This window comes from Eucyclogobius newberryi, unplaced genomic scaffold (genome assembly GCF_026437365.1).
Source record: "Eucyclogobius newberryi isolate DKJ021-1_F unplaced genomic scaffold, fEucNew1.0.hap1 SCAF_15, whole genome shotgun sequence".
Lineage (NCBI taxonomy): Eukaryota > Metazoa > Chordata > Actinopteri > Gobiiformes > Gobiidae > Eucyclogobius > Eucyclogobius newberryi.
In genome coordinates this window covers 22,920,019-22,946,852 of record NW_027315779.1, presented here as the reverse complement: position 1 = coordinate 22,946,852, position 26,834 = coordinate 22,920,019, and the positions used below count along the sequence as shown (strand labels likewise).

Genomic DNA, 26,834 nt, shown 5'->3' with positions numbered 1-26,834 from the left:
AAAAATGTATTCAACAAATATGTTGTAGTAGGATGTAGTAACAGTTTGGTGGATATCATAATCTGTTTTATTGGTTTGTTATTAATTGAAAGTTGACTACTTATATAACCTAAATTAAATACTTTACATTCAAACAAATACATGTATTCTGGCTGGATGTGAGGCTCTATTCTTTTGGCGACAGAGCATTCTCCCGAACAGCACCCCGACTCTGGAACTCCCTCCCCCGACCTGTCCGCCACTCTCCCTCACTCACAACATTCAAATCCCGCCTAAAAACATACCTCTTCACCTAAGCCTATGACCTCCCCTACCCCTAGCCTCCTCTACCCCATTGCCTACTCTTCTACCCCCTGTTACATCCCCATCTTTTTCTCTCTACTTCTTCTGTCTTGTTCATTTTATCTGTATATTAATGTGTTCTGTACGTGTTGTCCCCCCTGTCTGTAAATACCCCCCCCTTTTTTTATTATGTTCAGCGTCTTTGGGTCACTGAAAAGCGCTATATAAATAAAAGTTATTATTATTATTATTATTTATGCTTATGTTCAGTACTTGGGTAGAAACTCCAAACTGCTTTCTAAGATAGCGCTCCTTTAATCCTGTTCTTTGTAGAAATACTGTGAAGTGCACATCCTCAATAAAAAGCTCACCGTTGAACACTAAGGCTTTTATTAAGTCACCAATTAATTCCATCATGAAAGTCAACACTTCTATAACCTCATCTAAGCAAACAGGAAGTGGCACCACAACAAAGAACCTTCTCATCAGTGGTGGAGACGTGTTGCCAAGCAGGATGTAGCTTTCCCATCAAGGTTCCTTTATGAGTGTCTGGAGAGCGTGTGGAGGGGGATCCTGCACCTGGTTCCAGCATCACAGGCCTTCAGTCAGCGGAGAGATGGAGAGGACAGTTGCCTTCTTCAAGTCATCTCACGTTTATGGTTTGGACATTTTATTTAGCTCTAGTCTTCCTTCCAAGACCATCATGTCTGAAAGCTCCAACATTCCCCCCTCTGCAAACCGTCAAGGCAGGTTTAATAATATGTCTACAGCATCTTAAAGTCAACCCAAAAAGTGTTTCTAATGAGGATTGTTCGAGAAATGAGTCAAAATAACAAAATTATACCAAACCCTCCATCATTTGTTCATTATCTAACACCTCTTGACGAGTGATGTGCAGTAGAATACACATGGCCTTCATCATTCTCGTTGATTTATTGACAAAACTATGAAAACATCAGATCATTTGACCTTATGATCGAGTCAATAGGAACAATATGTCTCTTTAGACTCCACAAGTTACAAGTGTCATGGCAAATTCAACCAAAAACGCATCCAAACATAGTGAGACGGGACTGTGGAAGCTTGCACTTTATTGGAAAACAAAAAAAAAAAATAATCTGCATGAACATTACAGCAAATATGCCGAGTAAATGGATTATGCCCTTTCATGCTTAGACCACCTTTCACACGCGTGCGCCCGCCCCTTTGCCCCCCCGTGTGACTGGCAGGATCTGTTGGGAGACACAAAGCACCGATCAACAGTGCTTCTTTTACGGTGTCCAACTAGATCCCCCACACTGCACTGCTTCCACTAACGCCCCATGTGCCGCCTAACACCGTGCCACCCACCCCGCCCCCGGACTGTCCCGAATGCCCCGGCGCACACCTATGGAAACATGATCTAAGCACGAGTGGAGATGTGCACAGTCATGTTGGAGGTGCAGCCAGGCGCTTTGTTAAATGTGAGAATAAATGGCATGCGGAAGCGGCAAAAAGCGCTAATGCAGATTCCTTTTCCAATGCGATGCTTTCCCACACGCTAAACGTAGTTGTGTTGAAGTGAAAACGGTCACCAGATCGGTACAAATCGAGTGTCGACAGGTTTTGTCTTCTCTCTCTTTTGTTGTTGTTGTTTAGTCATACACATTTGTAGCGCGACCCTCAGGCCACGGGTAACTGTACAAGGCATCATGCGAGTACAGAGCATAATCAGCAAAATGACACATCTCTTTATATTAACTTCTTTTAAAAATCACCTCAATCACTCAAATCCAATTCTACAATCAGTCATACCTATGTATATAAACCTGAACAGCCGCCATGAGCTGGAGGCCAATGACTAGTTACATTTCCTTTTTTAATATCATCCTCTTTGCAGGTAATTATAAATAAATACAAACAAAACAAAACAAGGAATGTCTACTGCAAACAATACGTACAAAATTAAAGAAACTGTGGTATCAACTGGAGTATGGAATTTCTTCTTCTTTTTTTTTTATAAATCTGATTTGGATAGATAATCATGACTGGTAGAACTTCCTGAAGAACGTGGGACAAAGAAAGACTGCTTTGTTAAAGTGACCGTCTTGTTGTTTTTCTGTTTACAGGTACAAGGACGATGGTGTGAAATGTTCCCTTTAGGTGTTCTCAGTCCAGGGTGCAGCAGCAGCAGCAGTCTGAGCCGACCCTGTTGTTGAATGTCAGCACACACTCCTCGCTCTCCTATTGACGCAGATATGACGAGATGGGCACAACGTCCACTGTGAGGCCACTCTGAGATGACCCGAGTCGCTCCGAGTGGCGTGGATTGATTCCTCGAGTCTTATCGGGCCGTTCGTTCTCAGAGGGCGATGAGTTTATTAGGAGCAAACCGAAGCTTGCTTTGAGTTGACTGATATAATCTTCTTCAGGTGGGAAAAACTCTTCCCCGAGTACGGGTTACATGAACTGCATCTAGAGGAATGAAAAATAACAGGTTGTATTTCTTGGAGATCACAGTCAGAGCGTTTAATTAAAAACAAGGCTGTGCAATACAACAATGGTTTGAAACGGGACCAGTTTTCAGAATATTACACAATTTATCCAACATTTAAAAAGATAGGATAGTTTGTTTTGCATTGTTGCCCCTAATATTTAATTATTCTGAAATGTTTTTGGACTAATTATATTTGACCCCAGAGTCCAAAACAATCAAATAACCCTTGAAATTAACCTACAAAATATGTCTTACTGGCCACATTATAATATTCTACTGGAGAAAAACAGTAAATTTGCTTCATTTATTTCCAACCCTACAATACTGTTGTATAGCACAGCCTCCAAAAATAAGAAATACACAAAATACTTTTACATTCGTTGTGTCTGGTTTTATAAAGCAGTGACCAATCCATTTACAACTGGACTTTGTAGAGTTTTTCAATGAATATCTTTTGTGATGTTTTGAAGCCTCTCAGAGCAGAGAGAATGTCTGGATCGCTTTAATAGACTGAGTTGCTTTAATAGGCTGCAGTGAGGGTCATGAGTGTGATCCTACACTTGCATTAGCACAAGTTCCTGTGATGGAGTGAAGGGATATTTAAATTCAAGAAGTGAACCAGCCCGTGACCGATATATAAAGTGGAAGTAACATGCACTCTCGCCACACTGGGGCCTGCAGATGCAATGAGCCACACACAGGACGAGCTGTACCTAATGACGCTCTATAAGAAATTATGCACAAAGAGCTGTGCGAGAGGGTCCTTCCCCGGCACTCTGAAGGGACTCAGGCTGGAGGGACTAGAAGTGGTGGGTGACTAATGAAAGCACAGGGAAATAAGAAGAAGTTCCACAAATGAAGAGATACCTCAGGAATCCAGTCAGAAAAAAAAACACAAGTAAAAGAGACTAGAGCTGATGTCATTGGAGGAGTGGTTTACCTGTGCGCCAGAAGCAGAACCAAAGGGATTGGCTGGCCTCATCACGGGCTGATTGTACATCATTGTGGGCTGGGTCATCATCATGGAACCAATGTGTGGAGGCTGAACGAGAAGGACACAAAGACGACTGATTATTGCCCCTGATGATGCCATTCCAGGGATAAACCAGTACTTGGGTTAGCTCAGGAAAATGGTGTCTCAAAATGACCTGGAACTTATAATTCATGCCTTTGTGTCTTCACGTTTAGACTATTGTAACAGTTTGTTTTCCTGCTTAAACAAGAAGGAACTCTCTCGTCTGCAGCTGGTCCAGAACTCTGCAGCGAGGATCTTGACCCGCACAAATAGAAGGGCCCACATTTCACCCATTCTTAAAGCCCTTCACTGGCTGCCGGTCTCCTACCGGATACAGTATAAAATTCTTGTTTTAACTTTTAGAGCTTTAAATGGTCAGGTCCCATCGTACATCAGCGATCTGATTAAACCGTACGCTCCCTCTCGCTCACTAAGGTCCTTGGATCAGAAACTGTTGTTGGTTCCTCGCACCCGTTTTCGGACCAGAGGAGACAGATCCTTCCAGGCTGTTGCCCCCAGACTCTGGAACGATCTTCCGTTCTCCCTACGGTCACTGGACTCAGTTACTGCTTTTAAGGGTCAGCTTAAAACCTTTTTATTTAGTCAAGCCTTTTAAATGCACTTGTTTTAGGGACTGATTTTACTGTATATTGTTGTATATGTATTGTTCACTGTAAGTTTTTTGTGTTTTTATTGTTTTATTCTGTGTTTTGTGAAGCACTTTGTGACCTCTGTCTGTGAAAGGTGCTATATAAATAAAATTTACTTACTTACGACTTAAGACACACGCCCGAGTAATATATCGCAAATCATCTTATTCACTGGAAGCACATTTTATTCATGTTTCCTGGTCTCGCCAATGTACAAAAATGTAGTAGATAATCACACATAGACAATACATGGATCAGGTTTACATTTTGTTCATTGTAAAGCACAATGCTGATCTGAAATGTCCTGTTCAAACCTGTAGTTAATTTAGACGAGACATTTTCTGCTCAGTCAATGGGGATTTCTCAAACTTACATCAATCAATCAACCAACCAATCAAAATACAACACTTGAGTGTGCAAATGATTAGATGTGTTAAAATATTTATGTGCCGTATTTTTCTGACTATAAGTCCTATATTCGTAGTTTTGGCCGGGGTGCGACTTATACTTACATTTATACTTATATACTTACATTTATACTTATATACTTGTGCTTATACTCCGGAGCGACTTATATGTGATATTATTTGTTATTTTCACACTTGCAACCGCATTTCATACTCAAGTGTAACTTTTATGTTTTTTCTTCTCTATTATGCATTTTTTTGGCTGGTGCGACTTAATAATCCGGAAAATACGGTATTTGGAATTTGGTAATACAGTATTAATACTGTGGGCTGCTGGATCAATATATATCGCCATGAATATTTTTGGGGGTATCTAAATACATTTGAGACAGCGCTACAATTGTGCTGCTCGTGGCTTAATGATGCATGACGAGTACACGTCTCGATCCTTTGCCACATAAACTTCCTCCTGTTTTTGAAGGGAGTTGGTGCTTTAACAAGAAATACTGTCAACATAATTTCGTGGAACATGTGCAATGTACATCGATGATTACAAAATGATGATGTATTGTGAGCCATGTATTGTGTCAAATCATGAGGGACTCTGACTCCCAGCTCTATAATGAGAGAGCATTATTATAACATGGTTAAAAGCTCTGAGACTAAAGTGTGGCAATATTGATCTTTATCTTGACCTAGAAACCAATTAGTTTCAAAATGCCTTCCCAACATGTTCTACAAATCAATAATTCCTTTCGACACGTGCTGCTGCCAAACCTTTTTAGCTTTTCCATCGTTTTAGCTGTGAATTATGGTCTGTTGGTTTGAAAATCGTACACGCTCGCTCTAGCTTCTCCCCAAACTTATGTGCCCTTTGTTGAATATGTGCCAATTACGCGAGGCGAGTGCCCTCCCAGCCGCCTTACCATCCCATATGCCATCATGCCCGTCGGTGTAGTTGCAGGGTAGGCCACGACAGATGGAGCCTGAAGTGACACAAAAACAAGATGATCGAGACAGAACTGGGCCACAGAATCAGTATGCGCAAACTGAGGCTCAGAAAAATGTATAAAACAACGTGGAAGTCAGCATTTCCATCTATTCTGAGGAGTAGGAATGCATTACCACTGTATCTACCTGCGTTGCACCAATGAAATTTCCCCATGTGGGACAATAAAGGAATATCTTATCTTATCTTATCTTATTATTAAGCTGCTCCACCTGCATTCACAGCTGCAAGAATCTGGCAGGATATTTGTTCTGACCTTCACTTCATTTGACTTCAAAGATACCTGCTGCTAAGTGTTCCCTCTGAACTGCTCTCACAAAAAGTAAAAAGTTGCAGTTCAAAGGCAGCTTAGAAGAACAAGAACGTTACCGATTCTGGGGAAAGACGAAGCATTTCATGTGCTTCTACAAGGGACCAATCTGCACATCTTGAAATATAGGTGCAAAAAACACGAGGACAGCATTTTTCTGCGTGTGTTGTCAAATTGTGGGACCGGTTTGTGGGCGACAAAGGCAAATGAAAGCGAGGGAGGAGCTGCGCAGAGTTGGCAGGTGCAGCGGTCCTTATAGAGCGAGATTAGAGACGGAAAACGCACATGCTGTTTGTGTGAAACCCCTGAAGTGATAACAAACCCAGTTTTTCAAGTGCATGGCACTTTGGGGAGGATATGTCTTTCATTAACTATTCACTCATTGGCCAAGAAGGCACAAGTCAGAGGAGCTGCCAGAAACAGCTCAACATGGCACAAAATGGGAGATCCAACTTCTCATGTTCTACTATCGATGGAGTGGAAGAAGTACTCGCGTTTGTATAGAGGGAACATGACTCCAGTAAATGTAACATATAAAGAATTCTACTAAAGTAGATATTGAAGTAACAATTGAAAAAAGGAAAAGTATTTCACAGATTACTTAAGCATCAAATGTAAGTGATCTGGGAAGTTAAATGTATATATTCAAATGTATATATTTGACTCAAAATGTTCAGGCAGGATGTAATGACAATTTCAGGCGGTCTCAAACTCCAGTTTGAGACCGCTTGACTTTCAGTCAAGTTAAGAAAATAGTGGAGTAGACAGTAGTGCAGAAGAAAAAAATTAAGATTGTTATTTTCCAGCACCGATTGAGAATGACATGTAAATCCCTCTGGGAATGCAGTAACAGACTAATATAAAGTTTGTGTAATATGACTGTACAGTGCGAAATGCTGACAGAAATAAAGCCTTGTCTTATTATTCAATGGGTCTAAGGTCATTATGAGGCAATTAGACAAAGTTAGGGGCACTCAAGAGCCAAAGGAGCGTGAAAACTCAGGAAACCCCGGGACAATCCAGGAAACCAGCCACTTCATCACAAGCAACAAAGACGCACTGGGCTGGCACGCTGGGCTGGCACAGCTGCACTGGGCATCTGACAAACAGGAAAACACAGCAGAGACTGCCCTGACAGAGCCAAGTGCTAATGCACTGCGAGCGGGCCCCAGCATGCGGAGGGCCACAGTGTTCATGGACTTCCTGTAGTCTGAAGCGTGGCTTCTGTGCGGCTGAACGAGACAAGTACATTAACGACACATGCCGGAGCGAGGCCGAGCTGTGAGAATACTCTAAATGACACTTCTGTATTGTGGGAAAAGCATGTCGTTCTGCGTGAATAATCACACATCACACACTTGGGTCCAAAGGAAAGAACAAAAAGGCCCAGCTCAGACAGGAGTTAAACGTGGCGTTACCATGGTAGCAGGGTTCCAGGTGGTAGAGGGGGCTGTCTTAGGCTGCCAGTTGTTTCCCCCAGTCAGCTTCTTCTCCCCGGGCTGACTCCAGTGCAGATCGCTGTGGATAAGGTCACAATGTTACCTCTGTTCTAAACGCTTGTGTAATCAAAGCATGAGCAGAGCAAAAAATGAGCCGCACTTACTTCTTTGCTGTTCCATTGCCAATCCCCAGATCTACAGGAGAAATAAATACACCATTTAGTTATTTAGTATGTAAACAGTATGTGTCATAGTTGGGGGTGGGCGATATGAACAAAGTTCAGTATCCTGATACTGTTTTGGAGCATCCCGAAAACGATATTCAGACGATAAGAAACAGAACAGAAATGTGTTAAAACAAGTTGTCTAATGTATTAGCTGAAGTTCAAGTATCAGAAACTTAAATGGGCTGTAAAACTACCCACAAACGTGCAAAAATATTACTTCATCTCTAATATTTCTTGTTTATCAAATCAAATCAATTTATTTTTGTAAGGCCCAAAATCACAACAACAGTTGCCTCTGAGGGCCACAGAGGCAAAGCTACTTTTTATTTTTTAAAAGATGTAAAAAATAAAAAGTAGCTTAATCTTTTGCAACAATATGCTCAATTTTCAATATTTGCATATCATCAAGCAAGATTCACATTATTAAACATTTTTTGATATATTGCCTCCCCCAATCACAATTACATTTCTGGCTTCAATAGCATCACATGTATATTAGTTTAATTTGAGTACAAACAAATGAATCCCAGCACTTACTGCCGACCAGGTTGGCCAGAGAAGAGTCCAGGTCATTTGACACGAGCTTGTTCGCCTGCTGTCCGTTGGGAGTTAGCGCTTGACTGGGTGAAGACGCCACTGTAGGTTTCAGGATGCCGCCTAAAACATCTTAAAGAAAAGGGGGCAAGACGGAGGGGAGAGGAAGGAAGGGGTGAGGGTGAAAGGTCGGGGAGCCCAGAACAGATGAAGACACGATACGACAAACAACAAAAAATAAAAACACACAGGGAGAGGATGAGCGTGGATGAAGCGGCAGCGCTGGCATTAACGTAAGAAGCTGATACTGTGCGAGTAGTGTTTGTGGAGTCAACTCACCCAGTCATGCATATGCCATTGTGCCATTGTGCCATGCAAAAAGCCAAGGCCCCGGGAGTGAGAGGCCCCAGGATGAGGGAAGAGAGAGAACAAGTGAAACACTAACACTACATCCAAGTGAACACTCCTGATGCCTGTCGCACACAGCTCTATGAGATCGACAATGTCCCATCACCTTTTGGTAGTAAATTAACTTCAGGCTTTAAAGTGCACATGGCAGGTTAGACTACACATAATACAAATGTAGTGAACATGATTGATTATATTTAAGATTGTTCTCAAAATCTTGCCTAGTTTTTCCTGGTTTGTTGAAGTTGGCGAGGTTTAGAATTTAATATCCTGGTTGGACATTGGCAGCAGACGCATGAAGAGGTCCTTCTGGTCTTTAGACCTATACATTAGTAGATTCAGGGTTTTGATGCTCATGCTATAGATCACTTGGCTTGTCCAGTTGATATTTGAGGGCCTCTGGAGGAGTCCCCTGGCTTTTCTTCGTATACGTTAACATTATCACTCAAAAATCACAAATTATGAATAAGAGGATGTCGGCTGGTACCAACCCATTTAGGTGAGGTCAAAATCTCATTAAAATCAATGATTGGGTGTGTAAAGCTTTTGACGTTTTAGGTTAGATATTAATTGGCGTGTAAAACTGACATCTGAGCTAAAGGATAACTAACAATAAGATTTCTAATGTCATGTTCTTAAGAATCTAGGACCACTAAATATGCTCCTTTACGTGTTTTGGTAAAGAGATCAGATAAATTACATGAATATCAAAAAGGTTTATATACTTTTGAATGGGGATTGCCTTCACAATTCATTTGTATGTGAGGTGTCCGATTTGATGCAACTCTGGATATCATCGCCTGGCAAAGTTTGAGCAATGAGCAGAGATAGAAAATATTATGTCTATAAATGTCTATTGCCCAACTGTTACCTAGCAATTGTACTGTAAATAAAGGCCATAACTTGTCTACTTTACACAATAGTCATAGTTTGGCAAGTATAGATAGAATAGAATTGTTCCTTGTGCACAAACCGTCAGTAGCATTTTGGATGGAATTTTGTGTATTGATGATATGGATTAAAAACGAGGATTAACCTGGTTAATGAATACGTTGACTAACAGGTTTAAATTTACAGGAAGTATTTATCTTTACAGGCGGACATTTGACTGATGCAAAATATGACAAATATTTACCACAGGTACTATCCCACCTAGAAGTAATCTGAAAACTGGAAAATATAATTTGCACTTTAAACCCTAGAACTTAAGTTACCCGTATTCCTTAAACTGAGAGGTTTGTGTGTGCGACAGTCTTCAGGAAGAACCAACAGCAGCTAATGGGTGTGACGGAGGTTAATCTTAAATCAACTGAACCATTTTTTATCAATCACAGAAAAGCACCTTTGGATCACAATCTAATGACCACCTAAAGTCAAAGGGCCATTAACCTCCACACACTCCAGTGGCACAAGCAGTGGCAGTTTATCTATAAAATAATCCTTTAACTCATCATTACAGCAAATATTTGTAAAGAGAAATGCATGGTGCTTCCTCAAAACGGACAAAAGGGACGACTTTCCACGACTTTGTGCGGTACATCACAATAGATGTATGCATTATTAAATGCTTCCTCTTTGTTTTTGATGGTCTGACTTGTCTAACCTTGAAGTGAATGGTTAGTGTGGATTTGACATTTTGTCATTTATCTGGGTACATTTCTTCACACTTGCGATTCGTGTTTATACATATTTAGCCACAGAACAAGACGGAATGACACACCACAGTTTTGCACCTGTGCATGCTAAAAATAAACACTGGGGAGATGGCAGAAGCACATGACGCCAGTTTCACGATGTGCACAGCCACGTGACTACTCACCTTTGTCACGGACTTGTGTAAAAGGAGCACTGCTTACATTTACTTACAATATCTATACTGGGTAATGCAAAGTCCAACGTGAATACACTAAAGCAGCAGCAGTAGTTAATATATTGGAAAATAACAAGTACGTAATGCTTGTTTAGAAGGACTTCCAAGCATTTGTTCAATGCATTCCCCACAAAGTAAACAAATCAAAGTCCAGCGCTTTGATTGTCCAGTAACTTTAACAGGATCAAGTGAAAACCAAATGTGCCCTTATTGTTTTTTACCTTAAGATGGCAGCATTGAGCAGCGCTTACCTGAAGAATCCAGGTTGTTTGCGTTGGTGTTGTTCCCAAACACAGAGTCAAAGTCGACATTAAGGCCATGAGAGTTCTGCGGCGTTGGGGAGGCGTTGAACCCTGGCGAGGATAGAATCAAAGAGTTATAAACGAGTCCATTCAAAAACACAAAGAGCCCTGTATATATTTGCAAAGCTGCTGGCTCCAACATCAGGTCATCTATCTATACTATGAAACTATAAGCACTGGAGTGGAGGGTGGGTGAGGGGGCGTCTAAATGCAGACGTACCTCTGAATAGACCAGCTACAGCAGTGGGCTCAGAATGGTAGAGAGGAGTGGTGGCGTAAGGGTTTGGCCCACAGAAGGAGTCTGACACACAGAGAGCAGAGCAGAGAGAGGGGGGAAAAGGAGGAAGAGAGCAGGAGATTATAAAAATACAGAGGAATGGGACGCAGCCGGCTTGTAAGCGGAGGGAAGACGAAGATTGGGCAGACAAAAGCAGAGGAAGCCAGCACCCATCAGAAGGCTAGACTAAATATAGGGCAGCAGCGTCTAACTAAACCAACAATAAAAGTTTACGGCAGGAGCGGTGTAGGAATAGAAGAGGGAAGGCCACACAAAGCAACGTCTTTTACTCAAACAACTTCACGACTGTCCACTTGCACTAGTGACCGGCCGTCGCTAAAGAGGCTTTCTGATTTTAAACAAAAGTCCTGCGAGTGTCAGGCCGACAGTCGTTACACTCGAGTACCTGAGACAATCTGCTCTACACGTGCAGAATCAATATCAGACGCCAAAGAAGAGCTTGAATCAAAAGCGGGATAGTGATGATCTGCGGGGGACACACAAGGGCCGAGATGTATTTTCATGCGTCAAACTCGGAAACGAGCACAAAAGATAAAAAACGGCCCAGAGTCGGACGCGATTGAGACGGCAAACACTGGGAACCCAAGATTTGCCGCGGCATAAATACAGAGGCCGAGGCAGCGTGCCAGGAAGGGAGATGAATGTGAGAGAAGTGGCAGAAAACTACACTATGTTCTGGCACTTGACCCAAAAGTCACTCCGGGAATTTCCTTCATTTCTGCATTTAGTCTGAAGACTGTGGGACCGTCGGGCAGAATCTAATAACACTTCAAACCGATTTAACCACGTACGCTGCATGCAGAACGTACCGGAAGGCAGTTTATTTTGAAGTATGCAAGCTTTATCAAATAGAAAGTAGTTGTGTTCAATCATGGATACAGAACACAAGTACATTTAGTGCTTCTGAACAGGGATGTCACCAAATCAAGTTATTGTGAGCCGAACCATAAGGATTACTCACCGTTATTGACTCTACAGAATGCAAAAGTAAAGTTATAGTGGAGTTTTCTGGAGTCATACTGAATGTAGATGACTGGTCTTGACATCCCAACTTTGGAAAATAATGTAGTTACGGCAATAACCCTATTATTATTTTAGTCGATGAAACCAGATCAGAGTCTATTCATTAATCAAGTTGGCTCATCGGTCAGAAACGATCATGTCGCAGCCATTTTTGTAATTCAAATGGCCATGCAGTTTTCATTTGGCTAAAACAAACTCAAATCTATCAAGATGCAGCTTAACAACCCCACCGAACATTTCATGGCTAGGCGTTCTAGAAGTGAGGCTGCCATTTTCAGAGGGCGCCATGGACAGGTGGACAGCATCGACAACGGGCAGAGTGAGGAAAGGGTTTGCGTTTGGAATGTCCTCCGCAACATCGCCAGAAGAGGCAAAGGGATCTGAGAGCACAAATGGTAAGAGGCACACACGGGTTATGGGTGAGTGACAGTGAGACATGTTCAAAAATGCACATACAAGATGACACGACTAAAGCAAATGTCAAGGCCAGAAGAGATGTAATAACGCAGACTGGCAAAACTGACAGATCTTACCAGTGAGTCCTTTATGAAGATTACAAAATGATCTAGGGTTAAGTGAAAGTGCGTATGACAGGTTTTTATGATGTTCTCATTTTTACTTTATCTGTTGTACATATAAATTATAGTTTTACACCAATCGAGTAGGAATTTGTGGAGAAAACGTTGAAAATTCGGTAGAAAAATGACAGGAAGTGACATCACACTAGGGGCATTCCAGTGTATTCATAATTTACACAAAGAAATAACTTTTGACATTCTAAAAATTAATTAAAAAACAAAATAAAAAGGTGGTGTCATATATTTGTATTAGTCAAGATTTAAAAAAAATCTTTGAGTTTTTCCTCAATATTTTCTGGGTAATTTTCTAGCGTGATGTCATCGATTGCAAACAGGAAGTTACATTATAAACCTAAAAAATTTGCTCATCTGTGACAGTTTCTTAAAATATTTTTTTGCAAAATTCAAAATATATTTATCTTAACTGCATTTTAGTTTAGAGTGGTCCAACCTGTCAGAGGCACTTTTAAGTTTTGTGAAAAGGCAATCATTTAAACATTTACTCTGCTCTTATGAAATAGATTGTTCCGTTTTTATCTTTTGTGTGTCAACTGCATTGTTTAAACGACTTATGATATGAAGGTCAAGTTGCAAACACACAGTTAGATATGATAAGGCTACAACAGTACATATGAAATACACAAGTCAACACTGTAGAGCGATGAAGACAATATTAGCTCAATGAGAGAGAGTTAATACGAGAGTCCGAGGTGTGATGGTGAAACATGTAGATGTGTTGAGACTGTGGCAGAAGGGTCGAGCGCTCACCTCCCCATGCGCTGCCCGTGGTCAGGGGCAGAGGCTGCTGGAAGGCGGGCTGCAGGTCCAGCAGGTCGTTGGCTGCTTTGGCGCTGCAGAAGGAACGCAAGGGCAAAAATGTCAAATCCACACTAACCATTCACTTCAAGGTTAGACAAGTCAGACCATCAAAAACAAAGAGGAAGCATTTAATAATACATACACCTATTGTGATGTAGAGATCGGAGGAAATAAAGAGTATATTGTCTATAATCAAAACTGTTAAATAGCGCAGATTTAAAATAGAACAGAAACATCAAATTCTGTGTAAAGTCATATTTCTGCACTTTCCTGGTTAATTTTATGCTCGTCACATTTTTGTGCGATACAGGAACCTCAACCAAGAGATTTACAGTCACATTTTAGTGCATTGTATGAACTTTGTCCAAGAACTAAAAATAAAACTTGGACCGTTTGTGTCATGTGATGGTAAACCAAAGACATTTTCCCCCTGTGGTGGACAATAAGTTAAAGTTAAATTGTCACGCTGAAATATTTGAAACGCTAACCTTTTTTTATACATGCAATAAAAAAAAACCTAGATTGAGGGGCTTACTACCGAAGCAGCAGTGCATAATGATTTGCTTTGTACATTTAGATGCCATAGAACAGCGACATAACCTGTTATTGGAGCCAGGGGTAGAGAAGAGGTCGATAGCAGGGGCTGAGTTGATGGTCCCTCCCATTGTGGACACAGGAGAGGAGTCAGTGGTGGCCGCCACTGGGTTCTTCTGGAGCTCTTTCAGACGCTGTTCCTTGGACGACAGCGCATCGAAAAAGAGAGGCGTGATCATAAACAACTGTTCTTTGCTAGAAACGTCCAGTCACCAAAACCAAGCTAATTCTGGCAGAACTGAACACTGCTCCTTTTTTCAGGACTTCTCAAAGGTAATTGCACATTAACTTTGGTGTGCTCAAAGGAATGTAGGTGAGGAAACAAATATACTTTTAGTGCTTTTAGGCGAGCCTGTTCTTCCTCCAGCGCAGCCTGCTTTTCCCTCTCGTCCACTTTGGTGAAGGAAATGCCGGTGTTGGCCAAAGACGAAACTGCATTGGAGAGAGTGCTGGCCCTGATTTAGAAAAATACACCATAAACGACGACATCACCACAATCTACCCAATAAACTTTTTGGCATGCTTAAATACATTATTTTTAACTATTTGGTTAGAGTTTAAATGCCATGTTCATACAATTTTAAAACAATGAAGGGGGTGTACTTCCTGAATAGTTAACTTATGTTGTCACATTGGTCACCTACCTGCTGGCCGCTGTGGAGTCTTTGACTTTCTTTCCTTCTAAAGAGGCCAGATGCTGCTCCAGGGCGTCCAGCAGGCTGCTGGGGGCCTAGCAGCAATGTCATTGGGACACATTAGGTTAGAATACAGTGAAAACACTGACAGGGCACATTATCTGGCACAACAGTGAGGCATGCCAATTTACTGTGCACAGCCAAATACAGCACAGAGACAGAGAGAAAATGTTCAGATACTTACACACACCGTAAACTGAAGGAGATAGGAAAGGAGAAAATACAGAAAATAAAGGTGGTAACTGTTTAAGATCATATAAAGACCTCTTTTTAAGTGAACAAAGTTTATCCTCAATATTCCCTTTCCTTGAATTCATTATCTTGCTGGGACACACCTGCACTATGTGCTAGTGGATGACTAAAACCCCTCAGTGAGAGTTGGCTTCACACCTTTATTTGCTGTACACAGAGCAAGGTCAGGAGTGAGTGTGGATATGGAGTGCTTCTGGGTTTGAGTACAGGCTCATGCACTGGCTGCCTATCAGCGCTCTGCAGGGCCGAGTACTGACGGAGAGTAGAGCTGCGGGAGCAGCCTGTGAGCGATGGGTAATAGCCAAATTTTGGATAAAGTTTTTAACCACTAGACTAACAAACATGGGTTGTACAGTATGAATAAAATCATGACCAGAAATAACACATTTACTGTATTGACCTTTCCTTACCTTCTAAAGAACACACAAGGCTATATGCCATCCTATGCCATAAATATATACTGTGTCTTCTAAGAACAGTAATAAACCTAAAATAAGCCTTGGACAAGAAGTGATTTCCCAAAATTTGGCCATTTTTATTGCTAAGCCAAAAAAAAACAAAAGTTAGTTAAGTTAAATTAGTAAGAGCAAAGATGCCAGTTAGTCATGTAAGGATGTGTGTAGGAGGAGGTTGTGCTCACCTGAGACAGATCTGGGATATCTCCTCGGTCGATTCCTACTTGCTGTAAAGTCAGACAAAATTCAGCACTGTGTAAGAGGGAGGAGCTAACATATGCACACTTACCTCTGCAACTTTGAGAAATTCAGAAATTCTTGTCATTCGTGTGAGGAATTTCTTATAGATGTCAAGACCTTCTTTGCACTGTACTTTCTTCATGTCAAAGTATTTTTCTGTTTATAAAGAAAAGCAAAAATAAATACTTACTACTAAGGGAAAGGAAGTTTGCTCTAGAATGAACTAAAGTACATCAGCCTTAGGGAAAGGAAGTTTGCTCTAGAATGAACTAAAGTACATCAGCCTTAGTACAGTTTCTTTAAATTATGCTTGGTAGCAGGCAACAACAAGCCATCGTTATCGCAGACAAATGCTAAGAACACGCTTCATGCTTCAACAGGTGAATAGCAGCAATACAATCCAGGTACATGGTAATCTTATTATATTCACAGTAAAACACTGTACCAAGAAGATTTATGATCCCTTCATTGTAGGCGGCAAACAGTCGAATGGCATCTTTGAACAGAAGCATGAAGGCTGCATTGATCACACCATTTGTCAGTTCATTGGCATTGACCTGGAGAGGAAATTAAGAGTCAGGATCATGCGACACTCAAGAAGGCAAACTACAACAGTCCAAAATAACTGCCGTACATTGAAATCAAGTAAGACATCCATCTGATTTTGGATGATAGGAATGGTCTTCAGGAGCTTCTCTGTGTTCATAGTTCTCATTACACCATCCGAACTGTGGAGAAAAAGAGTACTTTTAACTTCATAAGACACCTTGGTTCACTAATGTCACTTCACTAATTCTAAAAAAGGAATGTGTGGTAACCAATAGCATTGAATAATTGCATAAGATTTGTGATTATGTAGCATTTATTCAACTGGAAAGTAAACAGAGGAATTTGTTCCAACAGAGCCGTGTTAATGGATGTAGGACATGCAGCGTGTGACCTGTGCTGAGGTTCAATACTGTAGAGCATTGGTAATCAAAGCTGCTTACCCTCTTTTCACTTTCGTGAAGTCAAAAGCAACCTGTCTGTAGGACACAGCCTTCTCATTCAGGTAGCGGCTGTACCTCCTGATGAATGTTGACATGTCGTAACCTGGTTACACATGAGACGGTCATGGAAATGTCATGGCATACTTTGGTGCACAGTGGTGTGTGAGATAACAGCTCTAGTCTATACCTTGTAAGCCACTTTTGTCCAGAAAGTTGCTCAAGTTAAAGAGTGTGTTTCTTGAAGCCAGATATTGAATAAATCTCTGCAACAGAAAAAAAGAGGACATCTGTGAGTTGCACAAGAGTTTTTACCACAAGTTCACATCCTCGAGCCTTGTGCAATAGTTTACGTGTGTGAACAGAGAACAATGTTGACCTCATTGCCGTAGACCATCAGGTGGTGTGTGGCCGTGAGGGACTTGAAGACCACCACCCAGCTGGTGTTGGCGGTCCTCTCAAACAGTGTGTCGGCCAGTTGAGGGATGTTCACATTCATCTCATTTGTGCACTGGATCAGGTCTGTGGAGAGAGACGCACATGAGGACATTTATGGCAGACTTTCTACGTGGAACACAATTTCCTCTTATCTGTCCCCATTCAGAACCACAATCAGAGCACTGTTGATATAATGATAGTGGACACAACAACAATGGCATGTTTACTTGCCCTTTGACTTTAAGGATATGCTAACAGTTCTACAGAAGAATAGGTTTTCATTTTTAAATAAAGAGTAAGTGAAGCGTGAATGGTGAAAAATTACCATAAGAACAAATGCGGTATTGTTACACAAACTATTAAAATGTTCTCCATGTCCTGGTAATATTGAGTCAGTGAACACACCGCGAGTGTAGCTGCAGTGGCACGGGGCCATGACCATCTGGACGTAAGTGAAAGGAAATGCCTCATGGTTGGTTCCTCTTTCCATCAAGGCCACTGCGCTGATCAATGATGCCAGCGCTCATCCGAGCCTCCATATATCTCCACAGACACACAAACGCACACGCAGCACATCCTGACATTTTGATGAAACGCGGCTCATGACAGAGAACGCACTGATACCGTCCTCAGAGGCCAAGACATTTTGTTAAACAGACATTTGCATTTCATCTGCAGAAGCAAATGATAAGGATCATTTTATTGACAATGACATTCTCAGATGAGAGAAAGCTGATAGTTTGGGAAATGGAACATGCTAAATAGATGTCAACATGAGTAGAATGAGTAAAAGTCTGTGCACAACATTTGAACCATCAGAAAATGCCTGGATTTTTTCAACTTTTCAGTAGGGCTGTGTTCAATATATCGTGACAGACTTCTTGGCAATACGTGTATAGATACAAAGATGCATTTCGTAAAACTTAAAATCACTAAAAAGTGTAGAGTTCTATATTCCTTAACCTACAGACTAACATGCACCAAGGCTGAATCGGAGGAGCTGAACATGTGACTTCATCGTAGGACAGTTGTTTTCTGATACTGAAGACGGTGTGAACATGAGATTCTAATGCATTTTGTTATTCCACTTAATCAAAACATAATTTAAGTACACTTTTAACACTGGTTTTAAGGGATCCATGAATCAGGATGTGTATCCTATTCAGTTACGTGTATCGGTATTCATATCGTATCGTGGACCCTGTATCGGGATACGTACTGTATCATGAAGTACTTGGCAATACCCAGCCCTACTTTCCAGGAAATGATACACACTTTAGCTTTCCAAGTTATCCAACATTCATAGCCATGTATCAAATGCCAAAGGAGTGTGGCAGCCAGAGAAAATATATATTTCAGACTAACAAAGTCAAGTTACAACTCAAGTTGAAGATCATAATCCTAAAGGCTTGTGGTTCAGATTGGGCAGATATTTTATGATCAGCCAAAATACAAAGCAGTGTGGACCGAGGGCAATCTGTGACTGTATTAAATACACAAACCCCAATGGAACAGCGTCATTTACTGCGAGTAGGAGGCGTTGTGACCCACTGAGGCCTGTTTACATGGGTGGTCTATGAATCCTCCTCAGTGTTTGCTGAAAGCCACACAAAAGCCTTTATGCTTTTTATATAGACAATAGGCCACCCATGTGACAACAAAAGCCTTTTCAGATGCTCCTGACATAGCTGCAGAGTACAGAATCACCAGACACTTTCTCCTGCTGCGGCTGATCTGTGTAAGACAAGCTGCACGGCCGCTCGGACCACCTGAGATCACACTTTATTAAGCTGTATCTGACACAAGTGTCTTGAATGGACACACGACGCTGAACTGAAATCAGATGTGCCTCAAAATGATCAAGGGTCAAATTTAAACAAAGTAGTTTGAAAAATGTATGTACATCCCAGAGGGTGCCACTGTTGCCTGGTAAAATGTCAGTAAACATGCCTATGCCGCCATTAATACCAAATTTTAAAAGCCCGTAAATTCCTGCAAACATTTGCATGATTCATTTCCAATTTACACAAACTACATGACACAGATTGAGGAAAGGCCTAAAGAGCACACTTATTCTGTGGGCTGTAATGACCTGTGTAGACATCAGACTTCCATTTAAAAAGGACATTTTAGGTCAACAACAAACATATTGTACTGCCAAACCATGGTCAACGACCAGAGCAGTATGAAAACAGGTTGTTTGCTTGAACCCGTTTATTTGGGCAATGTGCCACTCAAGTCAAGTCAGATGCTGAAATGCACAAAGTAGTATACATCAATCATGGAGACACAGCCCATGTTTAACATGACACAGCACTCATGTGACTGAGGAAATACATGTTTTGTAAATAGTGATTCAATTGACTAAATCAAACCACAACCGGAAACTTTAACTCCATAAATGCACATTTTGAAGAAATAAACAAAAGTGATTCCTGGCAGAGATGTCAACACATTTGAAATGTGACTTGAAGCAGTGGCCAAAGAAAACTGGGCAGCTGCTGGACTCAAACAAGGCTTTAGTTATAAGAAGCAACGTTCTGATGGTGCTTCCATGGAGGATTTCCAAAAGGGGTAGCATGACAGGGAGCAGGATTAAAGTAGCTCAAAGAGCATGGCTGCATGTGCACACGAGGCTGACTGTCCAAGCCAAGGAGAACTTGAGAAAGGAAGTGATGAGTATAGCCTTTTGCAAAAAAGGAAGTATGAGCTATATGCAATCATCTCTACTTTAGCCAACTGTGTGCTTTTTGTTTCAACAACACCCAAATATTTGTCAAAAGGAAACAAAAACAGAATTGAGAAACCAGTGAGCTCAAAGAACTTTAGGAGGTGGAAATATTGTTTTATTGAGCCTGATAAGACGTGGTCACACTGCAATTTTTGTACAGGGTTAAATCTTCATTGAGGGAAGACCCGGTCTTCTCTACATTTACAGAGGATATAAATACATTTGTCAACAGTTATTATTCTTGGTTTCAAGTTTTTTTTAAATTGGTAACTTTTCTCTTGTAGGTGTAAACTGCGGTTGGCGTACGCCATGTGGGACATGCCCTCTGCAATCATCCAATAGCAAATCAGGAAATATTCTTGTGCCAGCACAAACTCCGCCCACCACAACCAAAGAGATAGTCAGTGTTGGCCAAATATAAAGCTGGGTAATTGAGGTGAGAATTGCCATTACACATCATATGTGATCAACTTTTGGGGATGATTATTCTTGTGTGTGCATCTGCACCCTGGGCCCTGAGGACATGTTATTATTTTCTGGACCTGGTGTGCAGGCTAATAGGCAATTAGTCTTTCACAGAAAGTAAAAATACAATAAAACAAATGCCAAATGAGTCCCCAAAACAACATAAAACGATGTGTGAAGTCACTTTGCTCATCATCATCATCACCACCACCACATTACTTTGATGAAGACGATCTACAGCTGCTGTTCTCATGCTTTGTTTGTGTAGCAATTGTGCGATGCTGCTCGCGGATTGGTTATTTGTCAAAACTGAAGGTATAATATAGGGCTGGAACGATTAATTCAGTAAATAGAGTAATTTGATTTGATTATTTTTTTATTGTCTCGATGATTCATTTAATTTACCTATTTAATCAAACCCGCATTAAGCTGTGGGACACGGAGCGCACAAAACAACTTGTGGAGCTTTCGGACCTGCACCAACTTAAGCACAACAGAGGAGAGAGCAGCCTATTCTTAACTTACAAGTGTGACTTGGAAACAGTTTTGTTGTGTTCTGAAATAGCACAGAAGACCGCAATTATGAAGCAGAAAGTCCACGATGACGGACGCTAAACTGATCGGCACACGGAGCTAATGCTGCAGAATGACAAAAATAAATAAAATAAATGCAAAATGATTTCAGAGTTATAGCTCAAAACACCAGGGATCACTGGTCTCACTCAACATAAAGCGTTACAAACAAGGTTCTTATTTTAAGTCATGTGACATAAATGCAAAATAATACATCCATTCATCTTCTTCCGCTTTATCCGGGGCCAGGTTGCGGGGGCAGCAGTCTAAGCAGGGACTCCCAGACTTCCTCCAACTCCTCCGGGGGATCCCGAGGTGTTCCCAGGCCAGCCGAGAGACATAGTCCCTCCAGCGTGTCCTGGGTCTTCCCCGGGGCCTCTTCCCGGTGGGACATGCCCGTTACACTTCCCCAGGGAGGCTCCCAGGAGGCATCTGGAACAGATGCCCAAGCCACCTCAGCTGGCTCCTCTCGACGTGGAGGAGCAGCGGCTCTACTCCGAGCTTACCCCGTGTGGCTGAGCTCCTCACCTTATCTCTAAGGGAGCGCCCAGCCACACGGCGGAGGAAACTCATTTCGACCGCTTGTATCCGCGATCTTGTCCTTTCGGTCATTAACCAAAGCTCTTGTCCATAAGTGAAGGTAGGAACGTAGATTCATAGCTACTGTAAATGATTACACAGTCTGGTGACAAGTTAATTAGTCCTTTATATATAATCTAATCTAATAGAACAATTTGGACTGATGCCGAGAAATGTTGCCGTTTTGAGGACAATTTGGTGAAATTGAAGGCGTAATGGACGATTTTTCGGCGATTTGAGAACGCAGGCGGAAGTGCGCATGCGCACTCCCCCGTGCGGACTGATACAACACACACGTGCGTTTGTTTATTAACGCAACGGATCGCATCGCATCTCTCGTCTCCCGTAGATTTCAGTCTACTTCTGAGTCAGCTCGAACAGTCTTTCTCCGTCTTCATTTTGCCCCGTACACTGAGGGAACTATATTATGATAGATCAATGTGCTTAAACATGCGGAAATGTGGGACGAGACACACGGGGCTGCAGGTGAGCGGTAGGTGCGTTTTATGATTGATACGTGGCAGGACTAATCGGCAGTCTACGCCACGAGGAAATAAGACTCAAATTTATGCCAAAAAAAACGTCCATTCAACCTTTAAGAATAAAATGTGTTATTTTAAGCAGAAACTCCTTATTTGACATTTCATTTTACGATGAACTAGAACGTTCATTTAAAAAAAATTATATACACTTTTAAAAATTAAAACCGATAACCCAATTAATCGAAGACCATAATCCATAGATTACTTGATTATAAAATAAACGATAGCAGCAGCCTTACTGTGGTGTTTGGCTGGAATTCTTTTTTTTTGCAAGAGTTTTGAGTGGCAAAAAAGTAGATCTCATTGAGGAAAAACAAAAGTATATGTTGAATTATGGATCCTCGCTTGATGGCGACCTATGTCGTCACTAATGAAAGCCGATTAAGGCTCCCCGCCTATGAGGGTCAAAGAATGCATTATTGTTTCTTGATACTTCCTGGGGTGGATAACACCCATACAATCTGCAGCTTGATGTAGAAAGGTTTTAAAAGCTTGAGAAAGGATTTAAGATAACATGATTAGAACATGTGGACAGTGTCAAACACATTCCTCAGCTCCAGCTTGGCTCTGAGCTCATGCAGTCGTGTAATCAGAGCCATAATTGAGGGAAGAACATCAAAAGCATCTGAACCAATCTGACTTGTGATCGGCTCCTTGCGCTCTGGGAATGGGCGGGATTATGTAATGACTTCCTGTTGGCTGTTTATCCTGGGCAAACCAAAGCTTGCGTTAGGAACTACAGGGCCACTTCCTGCATCAGGAAATGTCTATCCCCTTACGACCCAGTCATTTTAGGCACAGGAACACATGGAGCCGCTGCAGAGACAATAGCAGAGGTAAAGATTAACTTGATTTCTTCTTTAGTATCAGAAGGGGACAATCACTACCAGGATCACAGTATGGCCATGCGTCGGGTGAAATACTGTACCACAGAATATCTACAGCAGCCAAGTCTCAATATACAGGTGTTTTAAAAAGTCACGACAGACAATCATAGTTTCTTCTGCCCGACAAGAATGCTAACCCTCTTGAGACCTCAAGAGCATGCCACACTGAGCTCAGCCTGTGCAGAAGTGGGGTGTCAGCACTCAGCTTTCCAATCGCTGTCACTCGATGCCCAGCACTTACACGTTCATCAGGGAGCTCAGGCCTGAGCTCAGAAGACCGGGTGAGAGGGCGGAAAGATCAAATGCAATTGAATTGAAATCACAATTTAAGTGGCTGTTGCAATTGGCAATTTGCAAGCAAATTATTTAAAAAAAAAAGTCCATCAAGCACAACAAAATATCCTGTCTTTGTATGCATAAAACACGCTTACTAACCATAGTTTAAGTGTTCTGAAAAACGCAGCTTATGGGTCCAATCAGGCGGAGGTTCAGTCTGACACTCTCAAAGACTTAATACAGCAAACTGTTTTATTTTTAAAAATCAATTACCGGTAATCAGTCCTCTCATCTGTGTCAATTGCCTTTACTGAACCTGAACCCTCCATTCAGCCTTGTAACTACAATTATGTAATATCATAAGGAAAGTCATAGATTTTAATAATTATAATACAAACTTTTGTGGTCAGATCACGGTGCCACTGCCAGCAGAAAAACGGACAAAAAACAAAACTCAGCCTTCGGCCCCAAACAGGTGAGACATGAATAGAAACATTCAAATTCCTGAAATACAGCCAGTACAAATGAGCCTGTATGCCCATTGCCGGGTGTGGCCGAGACAGAGTGGAACATAAGGGCCGTCTCAATAAGCGCACAGGCTACAAAGTGTGGCAAACAGAGTGCGCGAGGTGGGCAAAAACACGCTCGAGTTCATTGGTTTTAAGTTAAGAGTGGAAATTATTTCACATGTAAGAGTCGTATATATGTTTATTAGTAGGGCAAGGGTGAAATAATGTAGAAGACTATTAATTCATAATATTAATCAGGGTCAACCCAGTGTCTACCCTTGAGCACATTCTGAATCTTAGTGAATGATGAAGAATTCAAACTCTTGGCAAAAACGTACTGCAATTCTGGAAATAAATACAGGTTTTGACATAGAAGTCAATTGGGTTCAAGTCAGAACTCAGGTGGCCAATCCATGCATCAATAATGTCTCATTCTCCTCCCTGAACCACTCTTTCAAAAATGTAGCACAATGAATCCGGGGGTTGTCATCTTGGAATATGTCCGTGCCACCACCAGCGAAGAAGCTAGGGAGTGATCAACCTGGCCATTCAGCATACTCTTTGAGCACATAACATTGATGAATGTGCAATAATTATCCAATAGGAGGCATTTCCTTTGATAAATTCAGGTAGTGACGTTTCTACCAGGCAGTACATTTGAATACCAAATGTTAAAATGGTAATAAAAGCCACACAGAGGGAAGTTATAGTGTCTACTGTACGCTGTGGTGAGTTCATTCCCTGGTGAAAGCACACACATACTTTAAAGTGCCACTAACTAAGTGCTTTACACATCCATATGAATTTGAAGGAAATTAGTTTACAAAAATGGAAAAACACTAAAAGCAGAGAACAGTCTAACTACCGGTAACTAAATCCAGATTAAACAAAGGCCATGTGTATATAATCCTGAACTAAATTATTACAACATGCATTTAACCCATAGAATTGACATTTTGAGATACTTAAATCTTAATAATCCATTGAGCATTTACTTAAATTGCTGTGCTTTATTTTCCCCAGGGGTCATTTCACACCAACTTAAAACAAACACGGTTGTCAATTGCTGTGTTTGCCAGAAATGGACACATTGTTGTGCCTTCTTCACTGGGAGCTGCACGGGGCTGAAGTTATGTGAACGAGTTTATCTAACATGCCAGCGTTAAAGAATGTCAAACGAGGCCCCTCTCCAGCTCAGAGGCAGAGGAACATAAGGGCATATCTCACCTGCAATCCAGACAGGAGGAAGAGGCAGCGGCCAGGCGCACACAGGCTATATCTGGCTTATGTGGCTAGCTCGAACATCAGATGACCGTCCAGTCCTCTTTAAATACCTCAAACCTAAGTGAGACTGCTGCCAGTCCAAGTGTCTCAAGATTAACCTCAGACAGGCACCACTGAGGAGCCACAGATCCCCTGTCTACATTCAGGAAAGTCACTTCTCTGCTGCAGACGCACAGCACCAGACATGATTTAGGGGTAAATGTATGCAAACAGGTACAGTAACAAGAACTGGGTTAGTCCTGTTGACTTCAGAATCAAAAAGTTATAACTTACAGGTTTTTTTGATTGTTTTTTTACAAGCACTGGTGTCTATTAAACAAAAAAAAAGCTGTCTGTTGATCACGGCTAACCTGCGTCATCTCAATTTGGACCAAATGTTCTATCAAAAACAAGTGAAACATGTTAGTGAATAATGAGCATACTGAACTCAAGACAACAGGCATTCCAAAGTCTATGAACGGTGGATCGATGTCCTAAATAAGCCTGTCCAGCAACAAGGGGAAACAGTGTCCTGATAAAGCTCGGAGTCAAAGTCCACAGCACACATGCACTTCCTGAAATTAAAAAAGAGCAAAGCAAGTGCCTGCTTTTGACCAAGGCTGCAGAGTCAGTTAACATTATTAACACCAAATAAAACTACCCCACAACTGCCAATGTAGCAGACAACCAACCCAGGACTGAGGGTTATATATTTGCCATGCAGAGTAATATCTTTGCTTTGAACAGGAAAGTTCAGAGGGTTGGGATCAATTATTACACCTAGTTCATCCTTTACATTGATACGTTGTACTTCCACATTGTAGGCAGTTCAAATCAACAACTTTAGCTCGACTATCTTGTGGTTTTTAAGCCCTGTCGTTACAAGTGTGGTGCTATAAGAGTGTGTGACGGTTGAACCCGGTGCATTGTTTCCAAACGTAGCCCCATCACTGCACAGCTGCTCGTGTTAAATGTACCACAGGCCTCAGAGCCGCGGTGTAGCATAACGTTACAAAACCCACGCGTAGCTTCAAACACCACGCACAGATGAAACACGAGGGACCGGGGAACACGCGTCAAGTATACTCACAGTCCAAATGTTTCTTCTTTGGCCCCATTATTTCATGTGTGGTCGCCTTGCACACCGTTTTGGAAATCGCAGAACCGGTGACACTGTGCTGAGCTGCGGTTATCCGGTCCGTAATGCTCTGTCCTGACATTTTTTAACGGCCCAGATCGATACGGATCGTAAAAGAAATGGTAATAGATCCGATGGAGTGGTGTTGTTGTCGGTGTCAATCCAAAAGGCTGGGTGCCACCTGAGAACACCGAGACAAGAGAGAAGACAGAGGATAATGAGATACGGCGGCGGCGCTACGTCCCGCTAGGCTAGCTTTAGCCGCACAGCTAACGTCGTAAAACACACACAGCCATGCCGCAGTGAGCTGTAAAGACCATAAGAGAACACATGTGACAGATTCAATTGTTTTAGGACCAAAAGATACGAACCCTGATATTTAAATCGCACCCACACACGTCTACGGTCTCTTCTCTTCTTCCCGTACAAGTCTTTCTCACACTCTCCAAGTCAAAGCCACAGACGGAAAAGAGCAGCGACTTCCGAGTGCGACATTTCAAAGTATAACACAAAGTGAGCTCGTGTTTATGATTCACCACGATGTTGCCATGAATATGTTTTTTT

General features: G+C 41.7%; 1 protein-coding gene across 23 annotated transcripts; it reads right to left on the bottom strand.

Moving 5' to 3' along the window:
* Nucleotides 1–1,901: 1,901 nt before the first annotated feature.
* On the bottom strand, nt 1,902–26,764 carry picalma (phosphatidylinositol binding clathrin assembly protein a). Of its 23 annotated transcripts, none has more exons than XM_072446810.1 (25): nt 26,642–26,763; nt 26,223–26,451; nt 17,249–17,391; nt 17,060–17,135; nt 16,873–16,975; nt 16,518–16,611; nt 16,329–16,440; nt 15,933–16,039; nt 15,829–15,870; nt 15,121–15,132; nt 14,886–14,971; nt 14,573–14,696; nt 14,248–14,390; nt 13,597–13,679; nt 12,481–12,630; nt 11,613–11,693; nt 11,150–11,230; nt 10,879–10,980; nt 8,353–8,481; nt 7,753–7,783; nt 7,568–7,667; nt 5,757–5,816; nt 3,699–3,800; nt 3,472–3,575; nt 1,902–2,736 (listed from the first exon to the last, which is right to left on the bottom strand). In XM_072446810.1, the coding sequence occupies exons 2-24, from the start codon at nt 26,350–26,352 to the stop codon at nt 3,483–3,485; spliced, it is 2,184 nt and encodes a 727-aa protein (XP_072302911.1). In that variant the 5' UTR covers nt 26,353–26,451; nt 26,642–26,763; the 3' UTR covers nt 1,902–2,736; nt 3,472–3,482. The 23 variants fall into 23 exon arrangements, with proteins under 23 accessions (XP_072302911.1, XP_072302912.1, XP_072302913.1 ...); XM_072446811.1 differs by having other exon boundaries at nt 14,248–14,387; XM_072446812.1 differs by having other exon boundaries at nt 14,248–14,381.
* Nucleotides 26,765–26,834: the final 70 nt, after the last annotated feature.

Coding starts and splice junctions, on each gene's coding strand:
- picalma (XM_072446809.1), bottom strand. CDS start 26,352: ATGTCAGGACAGAGCATTACGGACCGGATAACCGCAGCTCAGCACAGT. Junction 11,231..11,612: donor TGTAGAGCAGATTGTCTCAG/GTACTCGAGTGT, acceptor TCTGTGTGTCAG/ACTCCTTCTGTGGGCCAAAC. Junction 8,482..10,878: donor AAACAACCTGGATTCTTCAG/GTAAGCGCTGCT, acceptor CTTTTCTTTAAG/ATGTTTTAGGCGGCATCCTG.